This window comes from Dermacentor andersoni, chromosome 4 (assembly GCF_023375885.2).
Source record: "Dermacentor andersoni chromosome 4, qqDerAnde1_hic_scaffold, whole genome shotgun sequence".
Classification (NCBI taxonomy): Eukaryota; Metazoa; Arthropoda; class Arachnida; order Ixodida; family Ixodidae; genus Dermacentor; species Dermacentor andersoni.
In genome coordinates, this window is record NC_092817.1 from 21,363,705 (window position 1) to 21,391,322 (window position 27,618).

Here is a 27,618-nt window from a genome sequence, read left to right on the forward strand (position 1 = left end):
AAAGTAAGGAAGCTCTGGTGAAAGCAGTGGAAAAAACTTTAAAAGATAGACGAATACCAGACAGTTGGCGACAAAGTAGAATGAATTTAATTTATAAAAAGGTAAGGGGGAGAAAGACAGAATTGACTCGTATAGACCTTTGACCATTACATCGGTAATATACAGGCTAGCAATGCAGGCAATCAAATTAAAGCTTCAAGCATGGGCAGAGAATAATGGCATTTTAGGAGAGCTTCAGAATGGCTTTAGAATAGGTAGGCGTTTGGATGATAACTTGTTTGTTCTTACTCAGTGTATTGAAATATCAAAAGCAGACCGTTGTATGTGGCCTTTTTGGACATTACAGGAGCCTACGACAACGTAGACCCAACATTTTGTGGGATGTTCAGGAAGGGAAAGGCTTAGGTAACGATTGTCTACAGCTTTTGAGAGAGATTTACCTAGAAAATACTGTTTGCGTTGAATGGGAAAGGATGAGGAGCGCGGAGAAAGTTCATATCAACAAGGGACTGAGGCAGGGGTGCCCTTTATCCCCGCTGCTGTTTATGATGTACATGGTGAGGATGGAGAGGGCGCTAGAAGGATGTAATATCGGGTTTAATCTCTCATACAAACAGGCGGGTACAGTAATAGAGCAGCAACTCTTAGGTTTATTTTATGCAGACGACATTGTGTTGCTCGCTAACAAGCAAAGCGATTTGCAACGTCTGGCTAATATCTGTGGACAGGAAAGCAACAATTTAGGTTTGAAATTTAGTGTTAGAAAATCAGGTGTTATGGTATTCAATGAAAACAGTGAACAGACAGTGGAGATACAGGGCCAAGAAATACCTCGGGTAACAGAATATAAATACCTTGGTATATGGATAAACGAAGGCAATGGATATATGGAAACATAGGAAAAAACCATAACAGTCAAGGGGAAGAGAAATGCAGCCATAATGAAGCACAGAGCGCTATGGGGATACAATAGTTACGAGGTCCTCCGAGGTATGTGGAAAGGGGTAATGGTTCCAGGACTTACTTTTGGAAATGCGGTTGTTTGCTTTAAATCAGGGGTACAATCGGGACTCAACGGGAACCAAAGGTCAGTGGGTCGCCTCGCAATGGGCGCTCACAGGAAGACTACAAATGAAGCTGTGCAGGGGGATATGGGCTGGACTAGTTTTGAAGTGAGGGAAGCTCGCAGTAAAATGGAGTATGAAGAACAGCTGAGGAATATGGAAGAAAGTAAATGGGCTGGGAGAGTGTTCAGGTATCTGTACAGGCAAAACATTGATTTACAGTGGAGGAAAAGAACTAGGAAGCTTACCAGCAAGTATGCGGCCTGTGGGGTGAGCAACACAGCAACAAGGAAGGTCAAGCGGAAAGTCAGAGAGGCTGAATTAATCTCATGGGTGGCGGCAATGGAAAAGAAACCTGCCATGATTAACTACTGAAGAGGAAAAAACGAAATCAGGAAAGAAACCATTTATGATAACTCAAAGGGAAGCTCATTACTTTTCGAAGCGAGATCGGGATGCCTTAGAACACGCACCTATAAAGCGAGATATAAGAAGGAAGAAGAAGCATGTGCTTGCTGCGGTAAAGCTAGGGAAACGACGGAGCATATTTTATTAGAATGTGAAGACGTCTACCCAGCGGTCGATTTAGGCACCACTGGCCTCCTTGAAGCCCTTGGGTTCAGCGGGAGCAGTGGTAAAGCAAACAGGTCCGCAATAGACATTAGTAAGAGGCGATTCGAGGATTGGTGGAAGAAAAGTAGGGGAACGACAAAAGACGGAGACTTGCAAAAGCACAGTTCGCAATAGGGGATCAGAAAGTTTGGATGTGGTAGTTCATAGTGTTGCTTTTTTTTTTTTTTTTTTTTGGTTAACCTAGGTAGGATATTAGGCAGCATAGTAGCAAGAGCTTGGTGGCGCAACCCACCGCCCCATTCCAAAGGGGACGCTCATAACATCCATCCATAACGCCGCCGACAGGCGAGGTTACTGGGGCGCCAAAAGACAAGACGCTTTTCTCTTTGGTTCGGGACAGCAAGCAGTACGGGCGTGCCGTGCTGCGCGTGCGCCGATCCATGCTTCTGCGAGACTGTCTCGCGTGGCCGCCTTGGAACGCGCCACCGTTCGCGTGACCGTACATGCGAACGACCAGACGTTGGGATCCAGCATGGGGCGAACATATTCGCTCGCTATCCGGTCGCGGTGAGTCGGACTTCTAGATTTGTCGCACGCCCATCGGCATGTTCTGGGGATAGCAACTCGGCTAGCAGGCATTGATCTATGAAAGGTGCAATAAATGCCCTTGTGATTGTTTGCACTACTGTGTTGTTGTTCCTTTGTCCCAAGAGTACGGGTGCGAGGACCCCACAAATGTCATGGAGCATCCATCTTTAAAATTTTAACTTTGGGTTATTAACCTTCAACAGTCACACCAAACTACTACACATCTCTGGCATGGAATGGTTTTTGTTTACAAATATGCCTATATGGCCTGGCTCTTTGTTGAGCTTCCTTGCCACAGAAAACCTGGAAATTAAATTGTGAAATACGAGTGGAATTGAATAAACAAGTGTCTGCTGTGCACAGCACTGTCGCGTAGATATTTATTTAAAAATACCTTACAGGCCTCAAAGTGAGGCATTGAGTAAGGGGGGCAGTACATAGAATACAAGACATCTATAAACTGTATCTGTTTACAAACTACAACCGCAAGTGCGAGCAGTCTACTTATACTGCCTACTCTCGCCCCCCCAGGTGGCCCTTCTCGTCCCTATGCCGCCCGCTCCAATAATGCCGCCACAGATTCTCGTTCGCCTTCGCCCCAACGACGACAGTCTCGCTCTCCCCAGACCCGTCGCTCCTATTCGCCGACTCCCTTCGGACGCCGCTCCCAGCCGGAAAACTAGACGATGCAGCGCCTCGAGGCGACGCTGCATTGCTCCCTACGCTGCCAAATCCTCTACTGACGTTGCCCACTCATCTGAACCTTCTTGACGTGCAAGTCGACGGTGTTTCTGTATCTGCACTGGGGCGGATTTGTCGGTAATGAGCGCTGACCTTCGTAACTGGCTGAGGAAAATAATCACGACGCCTGTTGTCCGTGTCGCCGATGGCGGAAGAGCCCCCGCAATTGGTATGTGTGCCGCCCACGTCTCCTTCACCAATCGCTCCACTATCGTGCTATTCACAGTCATTTCCCACTGCCGCCACGACATCATCCTCGGCTTAGACTTCCTCGCCGCACATTCTGCTCTCATCGATTGTTCCGCCAGTACTCTCCGCCTTGACCTGCCTGTTCTGGATCCTGCTGAACCACACCCCAGTCGCCTCAGTTCCGTCGACTTCTTTCGCTTGCCATCTTTGGCACTGACTTACGTTGACTTCGTGTCATTCCCACCAGTCCCCAACGGCCACTACATCGCGGCTCCTATGCAAGACGTCCTCCTTACACACGGGATCACAGTACCTCATACAGTTTTATCTATTACGGCGAATTGCGTCTCCCTGCCAGTGGTCAATTTTGGCTTGACGAGACAAGTGCTGCCACGCGGGATGTCTCTGGCCCAGCTTTGCTCATTTCAGGATCACTCAGTAGCATCTACTGCAGTAGACAATTCAGCCGATCCTCCTCGACCATCGCTGACTTACAGAACCCGACATGCCGTCCGAGCACGCTCGTGAGCTCTACCGCATTCTGTTTTCCTACCACGATATTTTTTACTTTAATGATCGTCCTTTGGCCCAAACTACAGCTGTTAAACATCACATTAATACCGGCGATGCCTCTCCTATTCATCGCCACCTGTATCGAGTGTCACCGGCTGAGCGTCAAGTTATTCACGCCGAAGTTCGCAAAATGCTTGCCAAGAAAATTATTGAACCGTCATGTAGTCCATGGGCGTCACCTGTTGTACTGGTAAAAAAGGATGGCTCATGGCGCTTTTGCGTGGATTATCGGCACCTTAACAGGGTTACCAAAAAGGACATGTATCCCCTACCTCGGATTGATGACGCCCTTGACTGCCTCCACGGTGCTCGCTATTTCTCCTCTATTGACCTTCGCTCCGGCTACTGGCAGATTGCCGTGGACAATCTTGACCGCGAGAAGACTGCTTTTGTAACACCCGACGGTCTTTATCAATTCAAAGTGATGCTGTTCGGTCTATGTAACGCTCCTGCCACTTTTGAACGCATGATGGACTCCCTTCACGGTTTCAAATGGTCCACATGCCTGTGCTACTTAGACGAGACGACGTTATAGTTCTTCTCCCCAACGTTCGCTACGCACCTCGAGCGCCTCTCGGCAGTCCTGGACGTTTTTCGTCAAGCCAGTCTGCAACTCAACGCATCGAAGTGCCAATTCGGCCATCGCCAGATTACCGTCCTTGGACATCTTGTTGATGCGAACAGAGAGCAACCGGACCCAGGCAAGATCCATGCTGTTACGCACTTCCCTGTTCCAAAGTGTCTTTTTGTGCAGCTTCATCGGCCTTTGTTCGTACTTCCGCCGTCACCACTAACCGAACTTTTGAAAAAATACGCCCTTTTCCAGTGGGGCAATAACGAGGCCTCTGCATTCCCGCTTCCAATCGACCTTCTCACAATGCCTCCCGTTCTGGCCCATTTCGATCCTTCTGTGCCTACTGAAGTTCGTACTGATGCCAACGGTCACGGAATTGGCGCAGTACTGGCACGACGCCAGCGCGGCCACGACCATGTTATCGCTTACGCCAGCAGGCTCCTCTCGCCCGCGAAGCGCAACTATTCCATCACTGAGTGTGAGTGTCTGGCCCTAGTTTGGGCGGTTGCGAAGTTCTGCCCATACTTATATGGCCAACCCCTTTTCGTTGTCACGTGCTTTGCTGGTTATGCTCACTGAAAGATCCTACAGGAAGACTTGGTCGCTGGGCCTTACGCCTCCAAGAATATTCGTACTCTGTCACCTACAAATCTAGCTGACTACACAAGGACGCTGACTGCCTGTCTCGCTACCCGGTGGACGAGCCTGACGATGCCGACAGTAGTACCGCCAACGGCATTTTCTCTGTGTCTGCCTTCGCTAACATTGCCGATGAGCAATACCGAGACATATCGCTGCGAGCACTCATCGAGCGTCTGCGCTCGACACCTACCAACGCATCCGTTCACCGATATGTCCTCCAGGGCGGCATTTTGTACCGAAGGAACTTCCTGCCTGACGGATCCGATCTTCTTCTTGTCGTGTGAAGACATCTACGACAGACTGCTCTTTGAGATGCATGACACACCCACTGCAGGACATCTTGGGGTAACCTGCACGTACGACCGCGTCCGCCGCCGCTTTTATTGGCCTGGTCTCGCTCGCTCCGTCCGACGCTATGTTGCTGCCTGTGATCCCTGCCAGCGTTGGAAAACACCTCAGGTGCTACCTGCCGGCCATCTCCAGCTGATCACCGTCCCTGTGGAAACATTCTTTCATGTTGTATTAGAGCTCCTCGGTCCCTTCCCCACGTCATCCTCTGGGAACAAATGGGTAGCCATCGCAACTGATTATGCCACCCGATACGCTACCATGCGGGCTCTCCCTACCAGTTGCGCCACTGATGTCGCGGACTTTCTCTTGCGTGACATTATTTTGTTTCATGGTGCCCCGCGACTGCTGCTTACTGACCATGGTCGTTACTTCCTCTCCAAAGTTGTCACCGACATTGTGCGTTCCTGCTATATTTAACACAAGCTGACTACCTCATACCATCCTCAAACCAATGGCCTGACAGAGCAGTTAAACCGTACTCTTACTGATATGCTGTCCGAGTACGTTTTCAAGGACCACCACGACTGGAACATTGCCCTTCCTTATGTCACATTTGCATATAATTCTTCCCGGCATGACACCGCCGGATTTTCTACATTTTATCTACTGTACGGTCGCGAACCGACATTGCCCCTTGACACGGCACTTCCTCCTGCTGCGATCTCAACAAGTGAGTATGCGCGCGACGCCATTGCCCTCGCCGACCATGCACGCCAGCTTGTCCGTACTCGACTGACGGCCTCGCAAACCACTCAGCAGCGTCAGTACAACGCCCGCCACCGTGACGTGCAGTTTTTGCCTGGTGGGCTCGTGCTCCTGTGGTCGCCCTCTCATCACGTCGGACTTTCAGAGAAGCTACTTTCACGATACACAGGGCCCTACCGCGTGCTACGCCAGGTGACACCTGTGATGTACGAAATTGCCCCTGCGCATTCAACCTCGTCCTCTACTCTGGCATGTAGTGATGTTGTGCACGTCAGTAGGCTCAAGACCTATTACACTGCTTCAGAGTCCGGTGTTTAGTCGCTCCGGGATGGCGCTTTTGCCACCGGGGGTAGTGCTACGGAACAGTATTTGCGATGACAAAAAGGCAAGCAGAGTGAAGACGACGACGGCGACGAGAAGCTAGCGCGGGCTGATGCCTCTTGACCAAGTGCGGCGTATTTCCTTGTAAATATACTTGTATATAGCTTGTCATCTGAGTCTTCCTATGTAACAATATGGTAGGGATACGGTGAGGTTGCCAATATGTTGACTATTTTAAAGCAAAATCGATACTTAAAGCTGCCAGCTCATAAGGTGAGATTATAAAACAATGACTATCAACAATTAGGAGCCTAAGTCTCTTACAAACAACTATATTCAGCTAGTGCGCAATGTGTGCAAAAGAATAAAAATTGTATCATGCTCAGCCATCACGACGGGATTGCAATAATAAATACTTTGATGACACAGTGCAATAAAATGTGCATACCTTGACGGTCCCTCCAAACCCAGTCCCCAGCTTGTACAAAATACCTTGCCTGAACAGATAAAGGAACTTGCCATCACATGCAATGGTACACTGACTTTGAAGCATGTGTTTAGCTGAAAAGAAGAAGAAGAAAATGTGAGGGCACTGAGCTGCATCAAGACACAGAGCATTCACTATCCGCAATTTTTCGCACCAAGCTGCACATCCAAGCTCTGCTGTAAACTTATATACTGCATGCTCTTTTACAGGGCCCCTCACCAGGTTTGGCCATTTTGAGCTGACAAGCACAGAGCATACAAACCGCTATAATGATCGTGCCTGCAAAGTATTACATTGCAACGCGCCGCGGAACGGTCCAAAATTTTAAACCGAATACCATTTTCCCTTCTCCTCATGGCTGCTGCGCTTCAAGCCGGAGGATGACGTACACATGCTAGTGCGCCTACGTACACATGTTTGCACTGTGACGTCGCTCGTGGTGACACGTGACTTCAAGAATTATTCAAGGCAACATCTGTTATTTGTGTAATATGTTGCTTGATTAGACGAATTAAAGCTTAGAGAAATAATAAAACACACAAACCGAGTGTCTGCGTGTTTTTGTTTTACTTCGCACTGTAGCAAGAGAGATGTACTTCCGTTTCGTCTGCTTGTTCCCACTTTGTGCAGTCACGCGCGCAGACACCGAAACTATGTAATTTTCTACCGTGTTCCAGCACGGGATCATCCCCTGTGATCCGCTTATGCCTGCCTCAATATTCATGTAGCCCGGATTTATACCACTAGTCAGGTGTCCTCGTGCACAGCGCACAAAATTGTGTGCTGCGCGAAATGAGACAATCACAACAGCTCGCGTGCGACACCGTCAACAGAAGTGCGCCGCGCCACAGGAAAGCGAGGAGAAAAAGAAAATTAGGGTGGGGCCCCTGATGTATGCGTCACGTGTCTTCGAGGTCCTGTATGGGAGAACGCAGGGGAAGGAATTTCGCTTGCGGAGACAAGATGGGGCAAGTCGACAGAGTCTCTCGCTTGGCAGTGGAGTTCGCCTCCTGAAATCATGCGTTCGTGGCACTGAAATATTTCTATCTCTGCTATTAATGAACCAATTTGAAAAATTTGTTGGGCAGAACGCTCCCTAGAGGACATGTAACAACTTCCAGCATATAAACGAAGTTTGCTGTGTAGCCTGGTGAGGGGGCCTTTAACTACACATATATTACAATAGATATTTTAAGCAATGTGGCTTATGATGAGTGCACTTTAAACATGACAGAATTTTTTAGCATACACTCGACTTGGCAATATTTTGAAATGACAGGGACCTCACTTTTTTGTTTGAATTAACCGAAGTTGAATAAAGCATGATCCAAAATGTAGTGGCTTCTATGAGGATAAGGTATAGACATCCAGCTTCGTTTGAACAGATATATGACCAAGAGAAGGGTATGAACAGGCACAGACATGCTCAGGGCTTTTCATCAGGGGAGCCAAACTATAAACTTTGTCCATAAGATTCCAACACCGATTTATATTCTTCTGTATAAGTGATTCCCCGAAACATATGTTATGTGCATGTATCTTTGGCACTAACCTGTGTTATTTGTGTTAGTTGTTGTGGCAGCCACTAGATGGCATTAGGTTGCTGAAAAATCTGTTGCCATTAGTTGGCACATTCCACTGTGAGTGACTGTGAACATATGAACATCCATGTTAACTAAAATGTAAACAAAAAGTTCTGCATGAGGCTTGGCAAGACAGCCACACAAACTTATGAGCTTCTTCATTACGGCAATGAGAAACTATCATGGGCATGAGTTTTTGAGTGGCACAAGAGGTGCATCTCGGCGAGAATGTCATTGAAAGACGACACAAGGCAGGGGCGCCCATCAACCTCACAGAATGAAGACAATGTGGCAGGGATAACTGATGTTGTACAGGAAGACTACATCATTACCGTCGACATGCCATCAGACGTCCTCACATCAGTAAGACAATGTGCTGCCAAATTTTGCATAACAACTTGGGGAAATGAAAGCGAAATTTCAGACTCGGCCAACTAGTGTTGCACTCCCTCACCCAGGACCAGAAGAACACGCCGGCATCAGTTAGTGCTGATTTGCTCCTGGACAAGAATTCACCGTTGACATCATCATTGCTGAAGATGAAACATGGTGCTATCAGTATGAACGTCTAACAAAGAGGCCTAGTGCCGAATGATAGTCCGTGAGCTCTCCAACATCAAGACCGGTGCGCTGGTAGAAGCCGGCAGTAAAGATGATGTGGGCTGTATTTTTCCGTGCCAGAGATGTCATGCACTACGAGTTCATCCCACAAAAGCAGAAGTTGAATCAAGAGTTTTATATTTGTGTGTTCAAACACGTGCGTGGAACACTGTCACAATGTAAATTATAATTCAAGGCTACACACTACCCTGATCATCACAAAATTTCTTGCCAAGCACAGCATAACTGCACTTTTGCATCGTCCATGCTCTTTTAACCTCTCGCCACACAATTTTTTCTGTTTCCATGCATGAAAAGAGCCCTAAGGGGGTGCTGGATGGAGAGCGTTGAGGCCATAAAGGTGCTACGACAGAGGAGGTGACAGTTCTGCCAAAACAAGGTTTCTCTAACTGCTACCAAGATCTCAAAAAGCATTACAACCTGTGTATAGACTGCAAAGGAGACTACTTCAAAGGGGAGCTGCACAAACTGTATTTATAAGTTGAATGTATTTTTTTTATGAACTCATGTCCTGGAACTTTCCGGTCTAAGGTTGTCTTGCAGCCTCTCCACCACACCTCGCCCTACCAATTCACTTTCTTTTTTGCACACTATCCACCCTGCGGCATTTCATGGGCATTCAGAGAGAAACGAAAAGCCACCATAAAATAAAACATATTTATTCGATAATCGTTTATCACACTAGCACATTGTAATGCACTAGGCTGTTGTGCAGTGTGTATTTTGTCCACAGATCATTTTGAACTATCTGTGGCCATACACCAGGTACTATAACACAAACTGGTGCAAAGATGATGATATTAACAGATTTCAATATTTGAACAAGAAAGTCTACAATGTGTTGATTGTCATGCAGTCCTAAATGTGTAGGTTTGTTTTCATAATTCTTAGCACAAACACATACACGAGTTACACCTTCCTAGAAATGCAAAATAGCCTCTATGAATATGTTGCATTGTGCTTTTCAAGACAGTAGACATTAACAACTCTGAATGCTAGCAAGCATGGATGTTCGGTTATACAATGGTTGGGCTATTTCATCAGCTTTCTTCACACTGCAAAATGTGGATGGAAACACCATGTCTGCCAAAAGTGACTGGGCTCACTACGTGTGCGTTCATTCACTGTTTGCTGCATGTAGGCTGCATCCATCATATTGCCCTAGAAGAGACTGCCTTCCTTTCTTCCTTTTCATCACGTGCTCCAAATTATGATATTGCACTCCATACTAGTCCATACTAGCATGCTCCAAACTGCATTCATGAAATGAAGGTCTTGGATCTGCATGTTGTGAAACTATTATTCGGGCAGATAAGAAAGCCCCGCAAGCATTTGGCAATGGCAGCATGACCCAGCATCTCGGATTACTTGGCCGAATGACCACACATATGTCAGTACATTCACTAATAGACAAGACACCAGAGAGACATGCAGGCTGCAAAACTGCTGTGTGATAATTGGTCATGACATGACAGGCACACCTTCAATCACAACCACGTGCATTCACAGCTATGACTCCCCTTCTCATCTCTGGTAGAATTACAGTGGACTTTGTAGTCAATACATTGTAAAAGCAACCAGTCTTCACTCAGTTCTTTCAATAAAGTGGTGATTCATTGAAAACAGCTGTGTCAGCTTCAATATTTCACATGTTTATCATGGTAAGTCCAGATATAACAAAGTATTGATAAATTGCACACGTTTCATGAAATTGTTGAATTTGTTATAGATGGGTATAACCCTGTCTATGAAAGACCTCGAAAGTCTCCGCTTGAAATCAACACCATGGGTGAAGAATAGGGTTCAGAAAATGCTGTAGATTACAGCAACACAGCATGTTGGCATGGCTGAGCAAGTTCTCTGTTTTCAAGAAGTAACATGGTAGAATAGAAAAGAAGTACTGCCATGATATTACATCATTGAATAAAATAAATTCAGAGTTCGTGAATACTTACAATCTTCTACACTGTTCTTCTAGCACATCAATTTTTTTATGTATCTTCATTTTATGACATACCTTAAATGCTTCACATCTTCCTCAATTTTCTATTGAGCCATTGTCACCGCATGATGAAACAAACAATTGGGTCTGGAGGTAATTAGTAGTAGTTTCTGCCCATTAACCCTTTCGCTGTCACGGGCTTACCGGTACGTCATCGCACTTCCCCCCCACGGTGTCACTGACGTACCGGTACGTTCTCTATCGTGCGTTCAAAATTTCGCGCCTGAGCGCAAAGCTGGCGCTCCTGAATTGGCCACGCCATCTGTTGACTCTTTCTACAAGTTCGTATATTCTCCCCGACCTGTGTTAACCCATGTATTGAAGAGTACGGTGCGACTGCCACTCCCCACTTTCTCTTTGCTGAGTGGCGCGGTGGCTCCGCGTCGCGTGCGTGTGGTTATGGGTTCAAGGGTTGTTCTGCCATCTCCGCTGGTTTGAAGGTTTTTATTTTTCTTCTGTTGGTGTGTCTGCTACGCCGCGTCAAGTTCAGGCGCACGTGCCGTTGCCTCTCCGAAAAGAGTGACTCGATTGCTGCTTTTGCTCTCTCGCCGAACCCTCGCTTCCGACTTGCAGCAGTAAACATAAAGCCCTTCGAACTTTGTTTAGCCCTTTTCCATCTCCCTCTGTCTTCTTGATCACGCAACGTCCCATTTCTCTCCGTTGTGCGGGCGACTGAAAGCGCATCCTCCCAGCGCGCGGTTACTTTCGGATGGCTCGGCGCGCGGGACCTTCGTCTGCTCATTGGTGCGGTGGCTCAATTCCGATTTAGAATACGAGCTGAGCTCGCATTCGGACTCGGACAGAGTCGCATGCGAGGAAGAGGGTTCCGCATCGTCAGATTCGGATGTTGAACGGATTTTATAGTCAGGCTGATGATGATGATGATGTTTACTAACAGCAGCTGCAGAACACTGAAATGTGCATATAGCATTGACTACGTTATTTGTATACCAATCATAACCAAAAATAAATTGCTATGTTCATTCCCTGTTATGCTCGTTCCCTGAAACCAAGCCGACACTGGGGGTGCGTCACGGCCAGAAAGGTCCGACAGCGAAAGGGTTAATTATGAATAAATAGTATTTTGTAAAAGCAGTTGCACCATAACACAGAAGTCACGCTGCAGGCGATTTGTAGCTTAGTCTGTGTGACTTAATACATTAAAAAAACTTGACAACTTATTGTCAAAAAAGAACAAAAAGTTATATGTCAGGCTGGAGTTAGGGTGAATTGGCAGTTTGATGGTTAACCCTTTCAGTGTCACTGACGTATCAGTAAATTCCCGCATTTCTGTCCCACTATGTCACTGGCGTGCCAGTACATTCTCCACTCTCTCCATTCAAATGCGCATTTTTCATTAACCAAAAATAAAATGAATGAAATGAAATCATGTTTTCATATAAATGAAAACCATAGTTTACATTTTATAATATCCAAGCAAGAAAACCATCGCTGAGGGTGCGTTGCCGTTTAAAAAAAGAAAAGACTCCTGCACTGAAAGAGTTAAAGGGATAGTAAAAAAAAAAATAAGTTAACTGTATTAGTAAAATATATTCCTGTGATAACAAATAGCAAAAGTACCATTCATGTTGCGAGAGAAGACTTGGCAAGTTAGAAAAGATACAAAAACCAAAGACGAGTGTCGCTGCTGTCCTGAGGATCCTGCACCAGCTCTCCATGACATCATGGATTTAGACAGCTTAAACTAGGGCATATCTAATTGTTTATCGGTAACAGAGGACTACACCATATTTCAGAGGAATTTTTCCTGCACCAAAACAAACCAAATATGTGAAAACGGTGTTTTATTACCGATGTTTTGGTGAAAAATTCAGACGAGAGTTCAGCCTTCATGTTCTCCAGTGGTAACCAAACTTTTCTTTCTTTCTTTTTTTCCAAATGAATAAAAACAGTGTTGTTAAAATACTTCATCAGCCTAAAACAAAATTGTGGGGACACTCCAGTCACTCACGTCCCACGACATTCAGCTTCCCCTCATGACACAGACGCGATGGTGGAAGTGTGGAAGTGTCACATTTACGCAGCTGCAACGAGAGACGGCATGACAGGGTCGCCACCCGACAATCGTGCATAACACAGATGCCCTTTGTTCCCAAGAGCACGAAGGTTGCAATGTGGGCTTGTTGGTAATGCATCTTCAAGCGGTGTACAGTAGCGCAATTAGTTAGCGCTGTGTGTGTCCCTGTGTGTCTTTTTTTGTCCCGTCTTTTAATCGCACTACCGTACACCTCTTGAAGATCCCAAGAGCAGTTCAGACCCCACATAATTTACTGCAGCTCTTGAGTGTCCCTTTAAGAAGCTTAGTCTGCATTCTAGGAGGCAGTTGGAAAGTCATACAGTATTAAGAAAGAACAACTGAGAATGCATCTCAATACTTACCAAAATGGGAAGACTTTGGCAAGTGCAAAGAAAATGTTCCACAGTGTGCCGTCCTTGGGATTCCATGACTGAGCCAGGTGGGGCGCTGAACTTTTCCCAACAAAACTGCTTGGACACTCTTTTGCATTGCCACTAGAATGCTTGGCATCTGAAAGTTTGTCAAGACCACACACATACCAGAATATCAGACGCAGTAAAAGGCCCACTCATATAACTGAAATGCATTTTTTGGTGTGTGTGAAATTAACTGCTGCAGTTAGGTAAAAAGGTTATGTAAACAAATTATTGGTGAAGCTTGAAAAGCATGTTATACCCTTTTTTTTTTCTTTTTTTTTACTTTGCCATTCATCAGCACACGAATTATCTAAAGGCACTATTACATTTCTTAACACCTACTGGTCTGTGTGATCACCTTTCACCATGTGAGATTACTCTCACACTTTCCTTTTTTTAAACTTTCAATTCCCCTATCTGCCTCCCCCTACAAAAGTCAGCCAACCAAATGCCTCTTCCTGTTTTCTGGTTAACATACCCAACCTCACCTTCTCATATTCTCTCCCTTTCCCTTTTTACAGTGTTCTTAATTTGACAACTTCTGTTGGCAGGTTCCATGCTCCCACAATTCCTGAGAAATGCAAACAAAATGACTATAGGGATAATCTTAATTCAATGCAAAGGAAAATTTGGCATACTGGAATTTCCTCAGCCGTCAGACTCCGTGGACTCATGAGCAGCGCAGCAGTAGCAGATAGCATCTTGGACGTGTCCCCTGTTGCTACCACAAGGCTGAGCAGGCAGGCACATGCATTCGAAGTCAGTTGTGACAGCACCTCGCTGTTGCTCGAGTGTGCCTGACCATACTGCACAGGCGCAGCTGCCTTAGTCGCGATGTCCAGCAAGAGATCGAACATCTTGTCTGGAAACAAAACAGACAATTAAAATTTTGAAATTCGCTACTGCAACAAGTGTAAATCAATGCTGACACTAAAAATTGCATCTTCCAAATCCCAACCCTGTGCTAAAACATGGGTCATGCAGTTTTCAAATACACACAGCAGTGAATATAATCAAACTGTAATGAAGGGGACTGCATTTATAACAGTGTCTGAGCATACTACCAATGCAAGATACCCTACCATAATCTGCACAAGCAATGTTTCATCTGCATATCAGACTCAGTGCATGCAGATGCGACACCATAGAACATGACAGTACCCTAAATCACTCCTATGGCTATAAATTACTAATGATGACTAGCATTCATGCCATTCACATGGTAAGTAGGTATGCAATCAGCTTGCAATAAATATATTGTTTCTCTATTTCTTCAATCTATTACTATCTTCTGTCAGCTTAGAGGTACACAAGCACTGCAGTAAGTGGTGCGTTGTCATCCTGCAAGATTTGTCAACATGTATTATTTAAGTGTTGCGATTGCTGTCTGTAGACCTTTCCAATGAGAGCACCCTGGGCTTCACTATAATGTTCTCTGGACTGTTGTAATTATGTGTGAGCCTCCCACAAAAGCACTGCCGAAGCTGCAGCACATGCCTTTGTACTCACGTGCAACAGTCCATAGGGCAAGTGCTCTCCCCCCCCCCCCCCAATGGAAAAGTATATAGATATACCTGTTCTGCAAACAAAAGGTAGATACAAATACAGCAGAACCTTATTAATTGATTATTTGTTGACCTCTGTCAACATCTGTTCCAAAGTTTCTTTGGCTGTTTACATAATTACCAGACTGAGATGTGTATTAATTGTAAAAGTAAGTTATGCTCTATAATTCCTTGATACTTTCACTGCTTCAGTGCTGTCGCCTTGTTTGAGGTACAAATGGTATTACTAATGTGTCTAAGTTACATCTACTTCAAAAAAAGGCCATACAATGTATAACTAATGTACAGGCGCCGACAAAAGTGGTATACTCCACGCAGCGGGAGCCGGAGCAGAGGCACACTGCATCGCGACGCAATGTACAGGTGGCATGTGGGATCAAAACAGCCAATGGGTGTCCTTTATTATCGGCAGACATGTCGCTTGACTCGTTTCAGTTGACACCCATTGGCTGTCTCGATCCCAGATGCTGCCTGTAGATGGCGTTGCGATGCAGTTTGCCGTTGCTCCGGCTCTCACTGCGTGGAGTATACCACTTTTGTCGGCACCTGTACCTCATAATGAGCCCTCTAGAGAGTTGTTTAAACAGTGTAATATTTCTCCTGCATAACAGTTATATTATAACAGATTATTACTCTGCTATAGATCATCTGTCAAGCAGAATGACACAGTCATAACACAACTCACATAACTGCATATAAATGAAAGTATACCACTTCCCAGAAATGAAGAACTACGGAAAATACCAACTCCGTAAGCTAACTACTTTGAGACAGGCTTTATCCTATACCATTCTGCAATTATTAAAAAAGTTGCATCAAGAATCCTTTGGCCTATTTTGTTACTTTAACAAAGAAATCAAGTTGTTTTAATCGCATCTGTTTGTGTGATTTAATGTTTCCCCTGTATTTCTGCTATCTCATAAGCAGCAGTTCCTAAATATATACAAGCATTGCTCGCAATGTACTTGAGAATTTTGTGTCATGTGTATCGTGTGTATTCTTATTTCTTTTAAACATGCAGAACCTATGTTATCTGTGCTATGCCATATGTTGTGTATGCCAAAACAAATGAGGCAAGGATCTTCACCAAGCCATTCTTATGGCTCCTCCTATTGAAAAGGAAATAAAAGTATTGATTTATTGATGGATATAAATTATCAGTTCATATCCTCACGGTAGAGAGCACTAGGATCATGTTTCCCCAGATAGCAACTTCCTCGCATTCATTTATTTTTGACGCAGCAATGCGACTCTACAGTAAATGGCATGAATGATTGCAAGTAAAAGAAAAGCATGTAAACTGAAACCATTCAGAGCGTGTTCCCAAGCGCATCGACAGCTAGCCAACTCACCAAGTACTTCCGGGGGCTCAGAACGAAATCCTTCAGGCTGCTGACCTTGGAGAACATCCAGCAGTGCCCGAAGAACTGACAGACAGAATGCTGGTTGCACTGAACGGCTCTCCCGAATGAGCTCAAACACAGTGCAGAGGCCAACACCCACAATGCGTGGCACAGTCTGTACAGCATCTTTGCTCTCTGCAGCACTTTCTCCTTCATTCTCTGAATCAGAGTCGAGGGCGTGAAGCAGCGCTGCCGACTGTGGAGCAGTAATCCAGTAGAAGTGTCTGGCAGAGTCCTGGAGATGTTTCACGAGGATGCACTGCCGAACGTTGGTGAAGACAGCAAAGGGAGAAGGATTTCCCTGGATCTCTAAGACTGGACTCCTCCATGGCTGGATGTCTGCTGCCTTGTTCTGCACATAAGAAGGGCAATGGGTTCTTCAAGTGGCAATGAGCGGCATTTGCCACCATGAAAACAGTGCACCTTATAAACATACAACACGTGCATTGCAATTCATACTCACTGTTATTCAAAGCTAAGGTTAACTTGCAACATATGATTGAGGGCTTAAACTGGCAATGTCTAAGAGTAGATTAGAGAATTAATATGCAAAAGATTAAGGTCAGCAACAGCCTGGCAAGGGAACAAGGGTTCACGATTGGTAAACAGACTGCACAGGAGTATGTTTATTTTGGCCATGTAGTCACAGGAGGCCTGGATCATGAGAAATAAATTTCCTGATGAATAAGAATGTGTTGGAGGGAATATGGTAGCACTCTACAATAACAGCTAACCCATATTATTGAGAAGAAAAATACATATTCAGGAAAATCTATCGATACTAAACTACAGCACTTAAGCTTCAAGTATTAATGATATCACCTCACATTATGCTTCTCGTGTGCAAAAAGGGCTCTAAGAATTGCTGGGTGTCAGCAGAAATGTAAGTTTTTTTTTTTTCATTGGTGCTGAAGGTTTGAAAATGCAGCATTATTAACAGGAGCACATTTTGGACACTGCTGACATCCTAAGAACTGTAATGGTAGTGTCAAACTTTATTAAGGTTTAATTAAAGTGAATATTTGTCATGAGAGACCAATCGCCACAGGTTATACATGCATTATGTGCAATTTTAATGACATCAGTGGGATAACTTTCAAACGGTACTGCCCAGTGCACAGCAGCATGGCAAGAAAGTGATGAACATGTTCAGTGTGACACGGCATGCTCATTCAAAGCCACCACTCACAGAAATAAGAACCTGCTAGCATTAATAGCCAACTTTTTAAGTCAGTGTTCATCTCAAAAACTAAAGTGATGGAACAACAGTAAACACTGATTCAAATTCTAAAATGTATAAAAGAGAGAACACGCAGTTCATGTAAAAGAAACCAAATTACTGCCACAATAACACGAATGTTCTCTCAATCATCGATGTGTCAATACCACTTTAAACTTACCGAGGCAGTGTTTATTATACGGGTGCCACACGGGCCCTTTTAATCACGGTCGAAACCGATCGGGATTAAATTTCTCGATTGCGATTGGCTCCGTGGTGCAAGCTGCGGAAAGGGCGAATCGTAATCGAAGAATTCGATTCTGATCGGTCTCGATCGCGATCAAAGATTACCTGTTTGGCCGAAATATATTCATCTACCAGAATATATTCCAACCGAACTCTTTCCCAGAATGAACATGTTCAGGCAAGACTTCAATCACACACCTTTAGCTTTCTTCTTTCTTTCGGTGTTTTCTTCCTGGATTTCTTGTCGTGTTTTCTCCTGCGCAATTAACCATGCAACATTTACAAAACGTGTCACAACTGCGAAGCAAATTTCATATTCAAATTTGTTCAGATTATCTCTATGTATCAAACTAAAAGAGGAAGACGAAGAAAAGCTATGAAGCGGCGTTTCGGACTGAAATAAAAAAAAAAAAAGAAATTGAAAGCACATAACGCGAAACGAACACATTCTTTCTCAATTTTCATCATGCTCGTTTTGGCGTTGCACATTATTTACATAAATGCAAATCATTACAACTATGATACGGGACCCACAAGCAGCCACGCCTCATGAAGTGCGTTTTGTTTGGGATCGAAATAGAACAATTTGTGACGGTGCGCGACGCGATCGCACGGTCAAATTCCATTGCGCCAGCTCGCAAGTCAGGCGCACGCCGAGCGGCGTTTGACAGCTAATAACAGCCACACGTTACAGCTTCAATGCGCACATTGCAGTGCTATTTTACACATGCGGATTGCGATCAAGCAACAGGTACAGGGGCGAGACAAGCCTGCCCTCTTGGCGGTCTTGAAATGATTGCTTACCGCTCCAAAGGAAGCCGGAACATCTCGTGAAACTCCCTCTGCAGCGCATCTTCGCTTGTGTCAAACGAGCAGGCGCTGGAGAGAGAGCGCTTCATAGAGCGCGTCTGATACTTCGAGCTCGTGCACGGGACGCCGCTGACGGTAACACAGGCCATTACTGCTTCGGGGTAGGGATGTGAGAAAAATTTAGAATGTGTCTTGCGATTGAACGCGTCCGCTTGTGAGCTCTAAGCGGGCATCTTGCTGCTGCTCGTACGAGAGGTGTGACCGCGAAGGAGGCTTCTCCTGATGCTTCTATTACTACTGCTACATCTACGGCGACCGGCGTCCGCTACGAAAGTGGAACTGCAGCCTCCGTTGTGCGCACCGCACACGTGCGAGGCACGCCGCAGGGACATTTTCCACCGCCGGCATCCAGTTCCCGCGCCCGGACGGATTCACAGCATTCCACGGGCAGTCAGTCACAAAACACCGCCGCACTCACTCGTTTTACGCAGGTGAGTCTAGAATCATCGCGCAACTCGCCCAAAATATGTCACAAAAATCAACAATGGCACAATGTTGCTGGATTTAGCTCGACTTATACCGCGTTTTGCCAAAGTGTAATGCAAACATGCAAACATGTCTTAAAAACCTTGTAAAAACCACACGTAATAACTTAGAGTTATAAAATGAAGGTTTGATGCTTTTGTTTTAATTTATTATTATTAAACAATGAACAATATATTTCTGCAGTACTTTAGATAGAAGCTTAAGTAATTACTCATAATAATTTCATTATAATACTAGTGTTCGATATGAACGTGTTTAATATGTATTGTCTTAAAGCTCTTCTATAATAAATGCATTCTTCACAAGAAAATGCTTACACTCTAAAAAAAGTTTACACCCTTTGTCGTATCTTTGCCACACAACGATAAACGTCATCCGTCTCGTCCGTATTTCCTTTCTTTAACGCTGCGAGCCGGGTTCTTTCCAGTAACAAACGGCATGCGAGTTATCAGCATGACCAATGGCATGACATAGCATTCCCGACAGGAAAGTAGCGGACGTGGCGTTTTCAAGAAAGGAAACGCAAGCAAGATAATCGCCATGGCGATTATCGTTGTGTGGCAGCACGGAGGAAGGAAACTAAGGAGAGGCCCTGACGTCACTCTTTGTGAAGCGAAAGTGAAGCCGGAAGTTGGCGTTGCTCATGGCGTTGCTCCGCCTATCGGGCCAGCTCTCCTCTCTTGTTTACGTTTCTCGCGAAACCACGCCGCGCTGCGCGCAACCGTGCTGCTCGGACCCGCGCGCTCCGCAGCAATACTAAACAATCGTTAGCACGTTAGCATGATTCCGCCAAAGAGGGCAAAATTTCCCGCGGATATTCCTTCGTCCGTCGCCATTGCCGTGGCGCGGTAGATTGCGTACAGCGTTGCATGCGCGTTCATTTCACGAACTTTAGTTCCTCCTGTCCCACCTGGCCACAGCAACATCCGGTAGAGCACGGTCCAGATAACGCAGCGCAACAAAACACGGAGACCAACGCAAACCTGCCCGCACGGCGCCTTTGCCACGGTACGAAACCTACGGAGGAACACGTACGTGTGAGCGCACAGAACAATAAAAAAGCCGCCATGGTGGCCCGAAAGGCGGGGTCACTACAGCATAGAAATAAGAAAACAGCGAAACAAAGGAGAACTACGTCATTCCCTCCACACTTTTATTTCTCCCAGCGCGCGGAGGGGCTAGGGCTTCTGCTCAGTTTCCTTCCTCCATGTGTGGCAGATATACACCCCAAAACAGTACACTCTTACACTCTAAAAACAGTTTGCACCATTTGGGGTGTATATTTGTCCCACAACAATAATCGTCATCTGCCTTGCTTGCGTTTCCTTTCTTGAAAACTCGGCGCTCGCTACTTTCCTGTCGAGAATGCTGCGTCACACTGATAACGCGCATGCCGTTCGTGACTGGGAAGTACCGGGCTCGCAGCGTTAAAGAAAGGAAACGCGGGCAAGACAGATGACGATTATTGTTGTGGGACAAAAATACACCCCAAAGGGTGCAACTGTTTTTAGAGTGTAGGCAAAGTTACACCCTTTGGCTTGCCCCTTCTGCCACACAACAATAATCGTTATCTGCCTTGATGCGTTTCCCTTCTTTAACGCTGCGAGCCCGGTACTTTCCAGTAACGAACGGCACGCGCGTTATCAGCATAGAACAGTTTACACCCTTTGGAGTGCCCCTTCTGATAACGCGCGTGCCGTTGGTTACTGGAAAGTTCCGGGCTCGCAGCGTTAAAGAAAGGAAACGCATCAAGGCAGATAACGATTATTGTTGTGTGGCAGAAGGGGCATGCCAAAGGGTGTAACTTTGCCCAACACTCTTAAAACGGTTGCACCCTTTGGGGTGTATATTTGTCCCACAACAATAATCGTCATCTGCCTTCCTTGCGTTTCCTTTCTTGAAAACTCGGCGCTCGCTACTTTCCTGTCGAGAATGCTGCGTCACACTGATAACGCGCATGCCGTTCGTGACTGGGAAGTACCGGGCTCTCAGCGTTAAAGAAAGGAAACGCGCGCAAGACAGATGACGATTATTGTTGTGGGACAAGATACGCCCCAAAGGGTGTAAATTTTTCTAAGAGCACTCTTAAAACAGTTGCACCCTTTGGGGTGTATATTTGTTCCACAACGATAATCGTCATCTGCCTTCCTTGCGTTTCCTTTCTTGAAAACTCGGCGCTCGCTACTTTCCTGTCGAGAATGCTGCGTCACACTGATAACGCGCATGCCGTTCGTGACTGGGAAGTACCGGGCTCGCAGCGTTAAATAAAGGAAACGCGGGCAAGACCGCTGACGATTATTGTTGTGGGACAAGATACGCCCCAAAGGGTGTAAATTTTTCTAAGAGTGAGTGAAGAGTGTATAGTAACTCACTCTTAAAACGGTTGCACCCTTTGGGGTGTATATTTGTCCTACAACGATAATCGTCATATCTGGCTGGCTTGCGTTTCCTTTCCTGAAAACTCGGCGCTCGCTACTTTCCTGTCGAGAATGCTGCGTCACACTGATAACGCGCATGCCATTCGTGACTGGGAAGTACCGGGCTCGCAGCGTTAAAGGAAGGAAACGCGGGCAAGACAGATCACTATTATCGTTGTGGGACAAGATAAACCCCAAAGGGCGTAAATTTTTCTAAGAGTGCCCTATGCCCAAAACGCCTCAAAAACTCTATGCACCCCAAAGGGTGTAAACATTCTTTAAAGTGCATTTATTTACATGGCTATTATCATCTCTGAACCCTAGAGCCTCAGGAAGGGTGACTGTGGCCGCATGGACATCGGGCTTGATACCATCACATTTTAGTATGAGGTGTTCCATTGTTTCTACATATATTTACCACACACAGTACATGTGTCTTCTTCTTCGTTAAATTTCTTTTTATAGCTCCGCGTTCTGATGATCTAGCTTCAAAGAGTAGGGCACTGCCTCTTGAGTTATCATAAAACGCTTCCTTCCTTATCTGCTGTTTCCAGTATCGATATAGTTCCACACTATGCTTCTTTTCCATTGAATTTATCCAATTTTTACCCTCCGCATTTTTAACCTGTCGTTTAATGCTCTCGCTTTCTTCGTCCTCGTGTCTGGCATACTTACTGGTTAGCTTCCTAGTTCTTTTCCGCCATTGTGAGTCAACGCTCTTTCTGTATACGTATTTAAACACCTTATAGCTGCCCACCTGTTATCGTCCAATTTCCTCAGACGTTTTTCGTATAGGATTTTACTCTGAGCTTCCCGTGCTTCGAACGATGCTGTTGGAATCGCACCGCTGGCACGAGTTGTTGGGGTCTCGGTGCTGACGCCCGTTATTGCCAATGGGTCGCAAGCCCCAAGGGTAGCGTTGGCCTGGCGGCCTGGGGCACTGGAAGCATCCGAAGGTCCCGGCAAAGCATGAGAAGACTGGTAACAAAACAACTTGTTTATTCTAACATAGCAAAAGAGCGGCCGGTCAGGTCGACCGAAGTGGAGAGACGGGAGAGCACGTAACTCAACAGTACAAATCGGAGCCTCTCTCCTGGCGTCCGGGGGCAGCTGCTCTTATACTCTCGGCGTCGCGGTCCAAAAGGGAAGGAGGGAAGGTCACGGGATGAAGGTCACGGGACGGCGGAGCATGAGCCCACGACGGCGCGAACTGTCGGGCCGAGAGACCTGCTGAACCGAGTGTAGTGACGCATCGCCAACCCTCACCCACACGACGGCGCGAACAGTTGAGCCGAGAGACGTCCAGGCTCCTCATTCGGGGAACTCCGCTCCCCGGCTGCCGCGCTTTGACAAGCGAGGGCACACACACACACACGCACACACGAAGACACGTGGCACTGAAACACGCCTGGACACGCTTGGCGGGTAGGCGTTGCGGCGGCGTCGAACAGGCCAAAATGTCCGCCGTTTTGAACAAAGCCCCGGCGTCCGTTGCATCCGCGCCGGCATTACCGCGCGTTGTAGGCGAAACGTAACAGACCGCCCCGCCGGGGGAAGGAGATCCCGATGGTCAGGGGACTGCATCCGCTGTCCGGAGGGATGTCGCTCGATGATGCTCATAACCGAAGTTGGGCGTCCTTGGGCGTTTCTTGAGCGCAGCGCACAGAGAAGGCCTCGTTCTCACGTTCAGGTGCACACAGGACACTGCAAAGTGACTTCGGGAGAGTTGACATTTTTGTTCTCGTTTCCGGCAAGCGTTAGAACCACGCCAAAAGTCAACCGCTCAGTTAGCAAGCACGGCACAACCCTCACTAAGCCCTGCCAGGCTCTTTCCCCTTTTATACTGCTGCCTAGTTCCTTACAGTAGTTTAGCAGCACTCAGAACGCGTCCACAAATCGGAAAAATTGCACTAAAAAGCACATCATCACTTTGAAACACTACACAAAAGCAATAAGTTAAAAAAAATCCTGCCTCAGGAAGAAAAACATCAGTAACAAGCAATTTTGAGGCTGATTCCCACGTTAGGGGCTTCGACTTAAGCCATCGGCGTTACCGTTGAGACTCCCCTTTTTGTAACGCACCTCAAAGGAATATTGTTGCAAAGCGAGGCTCCAGCGCAGGAGGCGGCCATTTTTGGGAGAGATGGTCTGCAGCCATTGGAGAGGGCAGTGATCCGTTTCAATGATAAACCTCGAGCCAGCTAGGTAACATGACAATTTCTGAACGGCCCACACGATACACGCACACTCTTTCTCGGTGGCGCTATACGCCTGCTCACGACTGGTCAGCTTACGACTAGCATACAGGACGGGGTGTTCTACTTCTCCATTTTCCCGTTGGCACAGTACAACGCCCATGCCTCGCTCACTAGCATCACACTGAACAACGAACCCTTTTGTGTAGTCGGGCGATCGTAGCACAGGTTGGCTTGTTAGGGCGCTCTTTAGGGCGCTAAAAGCTCTTTCTTTCGTCTCATCCCAGACGACTGTTTGCGGCTCTGTCTTCCTTAGAGCATCCGTCAAGGGAGCCGCGATATCAGAGTACCTGGGGATGTACCTCTGATAGTAGCCGGCGACACCTAAGAACGACCGAATATCGGTCTTCGTGCGCGGTTGCGGGAAGTCTCGCACAGCGGCCACCTTTATTTCAGAGGGGCGGCGTCGACCCCGACCAATCACGTGTCCGAGGTAGACAACCTCGGCCTGTGCTAACTGGCACTTGGGAGCCTTGACTGTCAAGCCCGCATCGCGCAGGCGGGTTAGCACTGCCCGCAAGTGCGCCATATGCTCAGGCCAGGATGCGGAGAATATCGCTACGTCGTCTAGATACGGTAAAGCGAATTCTTGCTGTCCCCGCAACACTTTATCCATGAGGCTTGAAAAGCAGTATGGCGCGTTCTTCAAACCAAAACTCAAAACTTTAGGACGGAATGTCCCCATTGGTGAAATGAACGCCGCATACCTACTAGCCTCTTCTGTAAGTGGAACCTGCCAATAACCCCTGACAAGATCTAGGGTGGAAATAAACTGAGCGCTACTCACCCTCTCAAGGCGCTCCTCGATGTTAGGGATCGGATAAATTTGATCCTTAGTGATGGAATTAAGCCTGCGGTAGTCGACGCAAGGACGAGGTTCCTTGCCCGGTACCTCAACTAAAATCAAAGGGGAGGTATAATCACTCTCACCCGCTTCAATAACACCGAGCTGTAGCATTTTCTTTACCTCAGCCTCCATAATATCGCTCTGGCGGGGTGACACCCGGTACGCCTTGGATCGTACTGGCTCTGGGGAGGTAAGTTCTATGTCATGAGTAAGGACAGAAGTCCTACCAGGCCTCTCAGAGAACAGACCTTGAAACCCTTGTAAGAGCTGGTGTAGTTCTGTTTTCTGCTCAGGCGACAGCGATGCTTTACTTATTAAGTCACTAATGACTTGATCGGTGTCTTTCCTGTTCGTCACTGAGCCTAGTCCCGGAAGCTCGACCGGAAGCTCTTCTAACTTTCCCGCATCGGGAATTTCCTCTCCAGTATCTGGTGCCTTTAACGCTACAGGCTCAATTTTATCCCGTTCGGGCGTGCTCTGAATACTAGCTTGCTGCGCCTCTGACCCTTTCTCATCGTTCAACAACGTCGGTCCCGCATCTACCGCCTTTGCAGCGAGCTCCCGAACCTTCGATCTGGTTAAGGCCTGAACGCTAGCCTCACCAAACAAAAGCCCCTTCTCGCGCAGGAGGTGATCGGACCTGTTTGAAAATAAGTACGGGTACTGGGGGGGCAGCATAGATGACACTGCGGCCTCCGTCTCAAGTGCTCCGAAAGGTCCTTCAATAAGCACTTTTGCTACTGGCAGACACACGCTATGAGCTTCCACTGCTTGCTTGATCCATGCGCACTCGCCCGTGAACATATCGGGTTCTACGTAAGAGGGATGAACTACATCCATCGTGGCTGCGGTATCGCGAAGCACTCGGCACTCTTTCCCGTTCACGAGGAGGTCTCGCATGTAAGGCTCGAGAAGCTTGATGTTCTCGTCAGTGCTGCCTAATGAAAAAAACACGACTTTTGGTTTTGTTTCTGGGCACTGCGCCGAAAAGTGTCCCGGCTTCTGGCACGTATAACACACGCGCACTTGCCTCATCTCGAACCGCTTTCCGCGTTCGGCTTCGGCTGCCGCCGTCTCCTCACGTTCGGTCGGACACTGCGCCGAAAAGTGACCCGGCTTCTGGCACGTATAACACACGCGCGCTTGCCTCGTCTCGAACCGCTTTCTCATGGGCGTGAACTTCGGCCTCTCAAACTTAGAGCCAAATTCACCCTTTTGACCGTCCTTAGCTCCGCGAGCCCGACGCGTCACAAACTCCTCGGCTAGCTCAGCGGCTCGAGCCACCGTACTAACGTCTGGCCTATCCAAGACCCAGTACCGCACGTTCTCAGGTAACCGACTATAAAACTGTTCTAGCCCGAAACACTGCAGAACTTTCTCGTGGTCACCAAACGCTTTCTCTTCTTTGAGCCACTCCTGCATGTTTGACATAAGCCTGTACGCAAACTCTGTATATGACTCACTTTTGCCTTTCTCATTTTCCCGAAACTTCCGACGGAACGCCTCCGCTGACAGCCGGTACTTTTTTAGCAGACTCGATTTCACTTTGTCGAAATCCTCTGCCTCCTCTCTCTCCAAGCGAGCGACTACGTCGGCCGCCTCGCCGGGTAGCAAAGTGAGCAAGCGCTGTGGCCACGTTTCCCGAGAGAACCCCTGCTTCTCGCACGTTCGCTCAAAGTTAACCAGGAACAAACCAATGTCCTCTCCAAGCTTAAACGGCCGCATCAGGTCAGTCATTTTGAACAATACTCGTTCTCCTGCACCGTGTGCCTGACTTCCATTACGAGCGCGTTCCATCTCTAACTCGAGACGCTTCATTTCCAAAGCGTGTTCGCGCTCTTCTTTTTCTTTCTGTTCTTTTCGTTCACGCTCATCTTTCTCTTTTTGCTCTTTAAGTTCGCGCTCCTGTTTCTCTTTTTGCTCTTTAAGTTCGCGCTCCTGTCTTTTTGCCGTCTCCCTCTCCTCAATGGTCTCAAGGCATTCCGACAGCTCGTCATCCTCAGCTTCTAACTCAAGAATAGCCCTTAGCAGTTCTGGTTTTCTGAGTTTGTCTGAGACATCCAGACCCAACTCTCTCGCAAGCTCCAGCAATTTCGGTTTGCGCAACGACTTCAAATCCATGGCTGCTCTGAATGCTGCTTTCTCTACTGCCTACTACTGCCTACTACTCTTAAAACAGTTGCACCCTTTGGGGTGTATATTTGTTCCACAACGATAATCGTCATCTGCCTTCCTTGCGTTTCCTTTCTTGAAAACTCGGCGCTCGCTACTTTCCTGTCGAGAATGCTGCGTCACACTGATAACGCGCATGCCGTTCGTGACTGGGAAGTACCGGGCTCGCAGCGTTAAATAAAGGAAACGCGGGCAAGACCGCTGACGATTATTGTTGTGGGACAAGATACGCCCCAAAGGGTGTAAATTTTTCTAAGAGTGAGTGAAGAGTGTATAGTAACTCACTCTTAAAACGGTTGCACCCTTTGGGGTGTATATTTGTCCTACAACGATAATCGTCATATCTGGCTGGCTTGCGTTTCCTTTCCTGAAAACTCGGCGCTCGCTACTTTCCTGTCGAGAATGCTGCGTCACACTGATAACGCGCATGCCATTCGTGACTGGGAAGTACCGGGCTCGCAGCGTTAAAGGAAGGAAACGCGGGCAAGACAGATCACTATTATCGTTGTGGGACAAGATAAACCCCAAAGGGCGTAAATTTTTCTAAGAGTGCCCTATGCCCAAAACGCCTCAAAAACTCTATGCACCCCAAAGGGTGTAAACATTCTTTAAAGTGCATTTATTTACATGGCTATTATCATCTCTGAACCCTAGAGCCTCAGGAAGGGTG

The 27,618-nt window shown here is 46.9% G+C and overlaps 1 protein-coding gene across 1 annotated transcript in view; it reads right to left on the minus strand.

Annotated features, from left to right (window-relative positions):
* The window catches only part of hiw (MYC binding protein highwire), a 266,470-nt gene extending 247,232 nt beyond the window's left edge, over positions 1-19,238 (minus strand). Inside the window, exons 1-6 of the mRNA XM_050182883.3 lie at positions 18,706-19,238; positions 18,100-18,157; positions 16,386-16,788; positions 14,107-14,330; positions 13,415-13,562; positions 6,770-6,882 (exon numbers count right to left, since the gene is read on the minus strand). Coding sequence (XP_050038840.1) covers positions 6,770-6,882; positions 13,415-13,562; positions 14,107-14,330; positions 16,386-16,788; positions 18,100-18,157; positions 18,706-18,860 — 1,101 coding nt within the window. The 5' untranslated portion in view covers positions 18,861-19,238. The remainder of the gene's footprint in view (positions 1-6,769; positions 6,883-13,414; positions 13,563-14,106; positions 14,331-16,385; positions 16,789-18,099; positions 18,158-18,705) is intronic.
* Between the last annotated feature and the right edge of the window lie 8,380 nt (positions 19,239-27,618).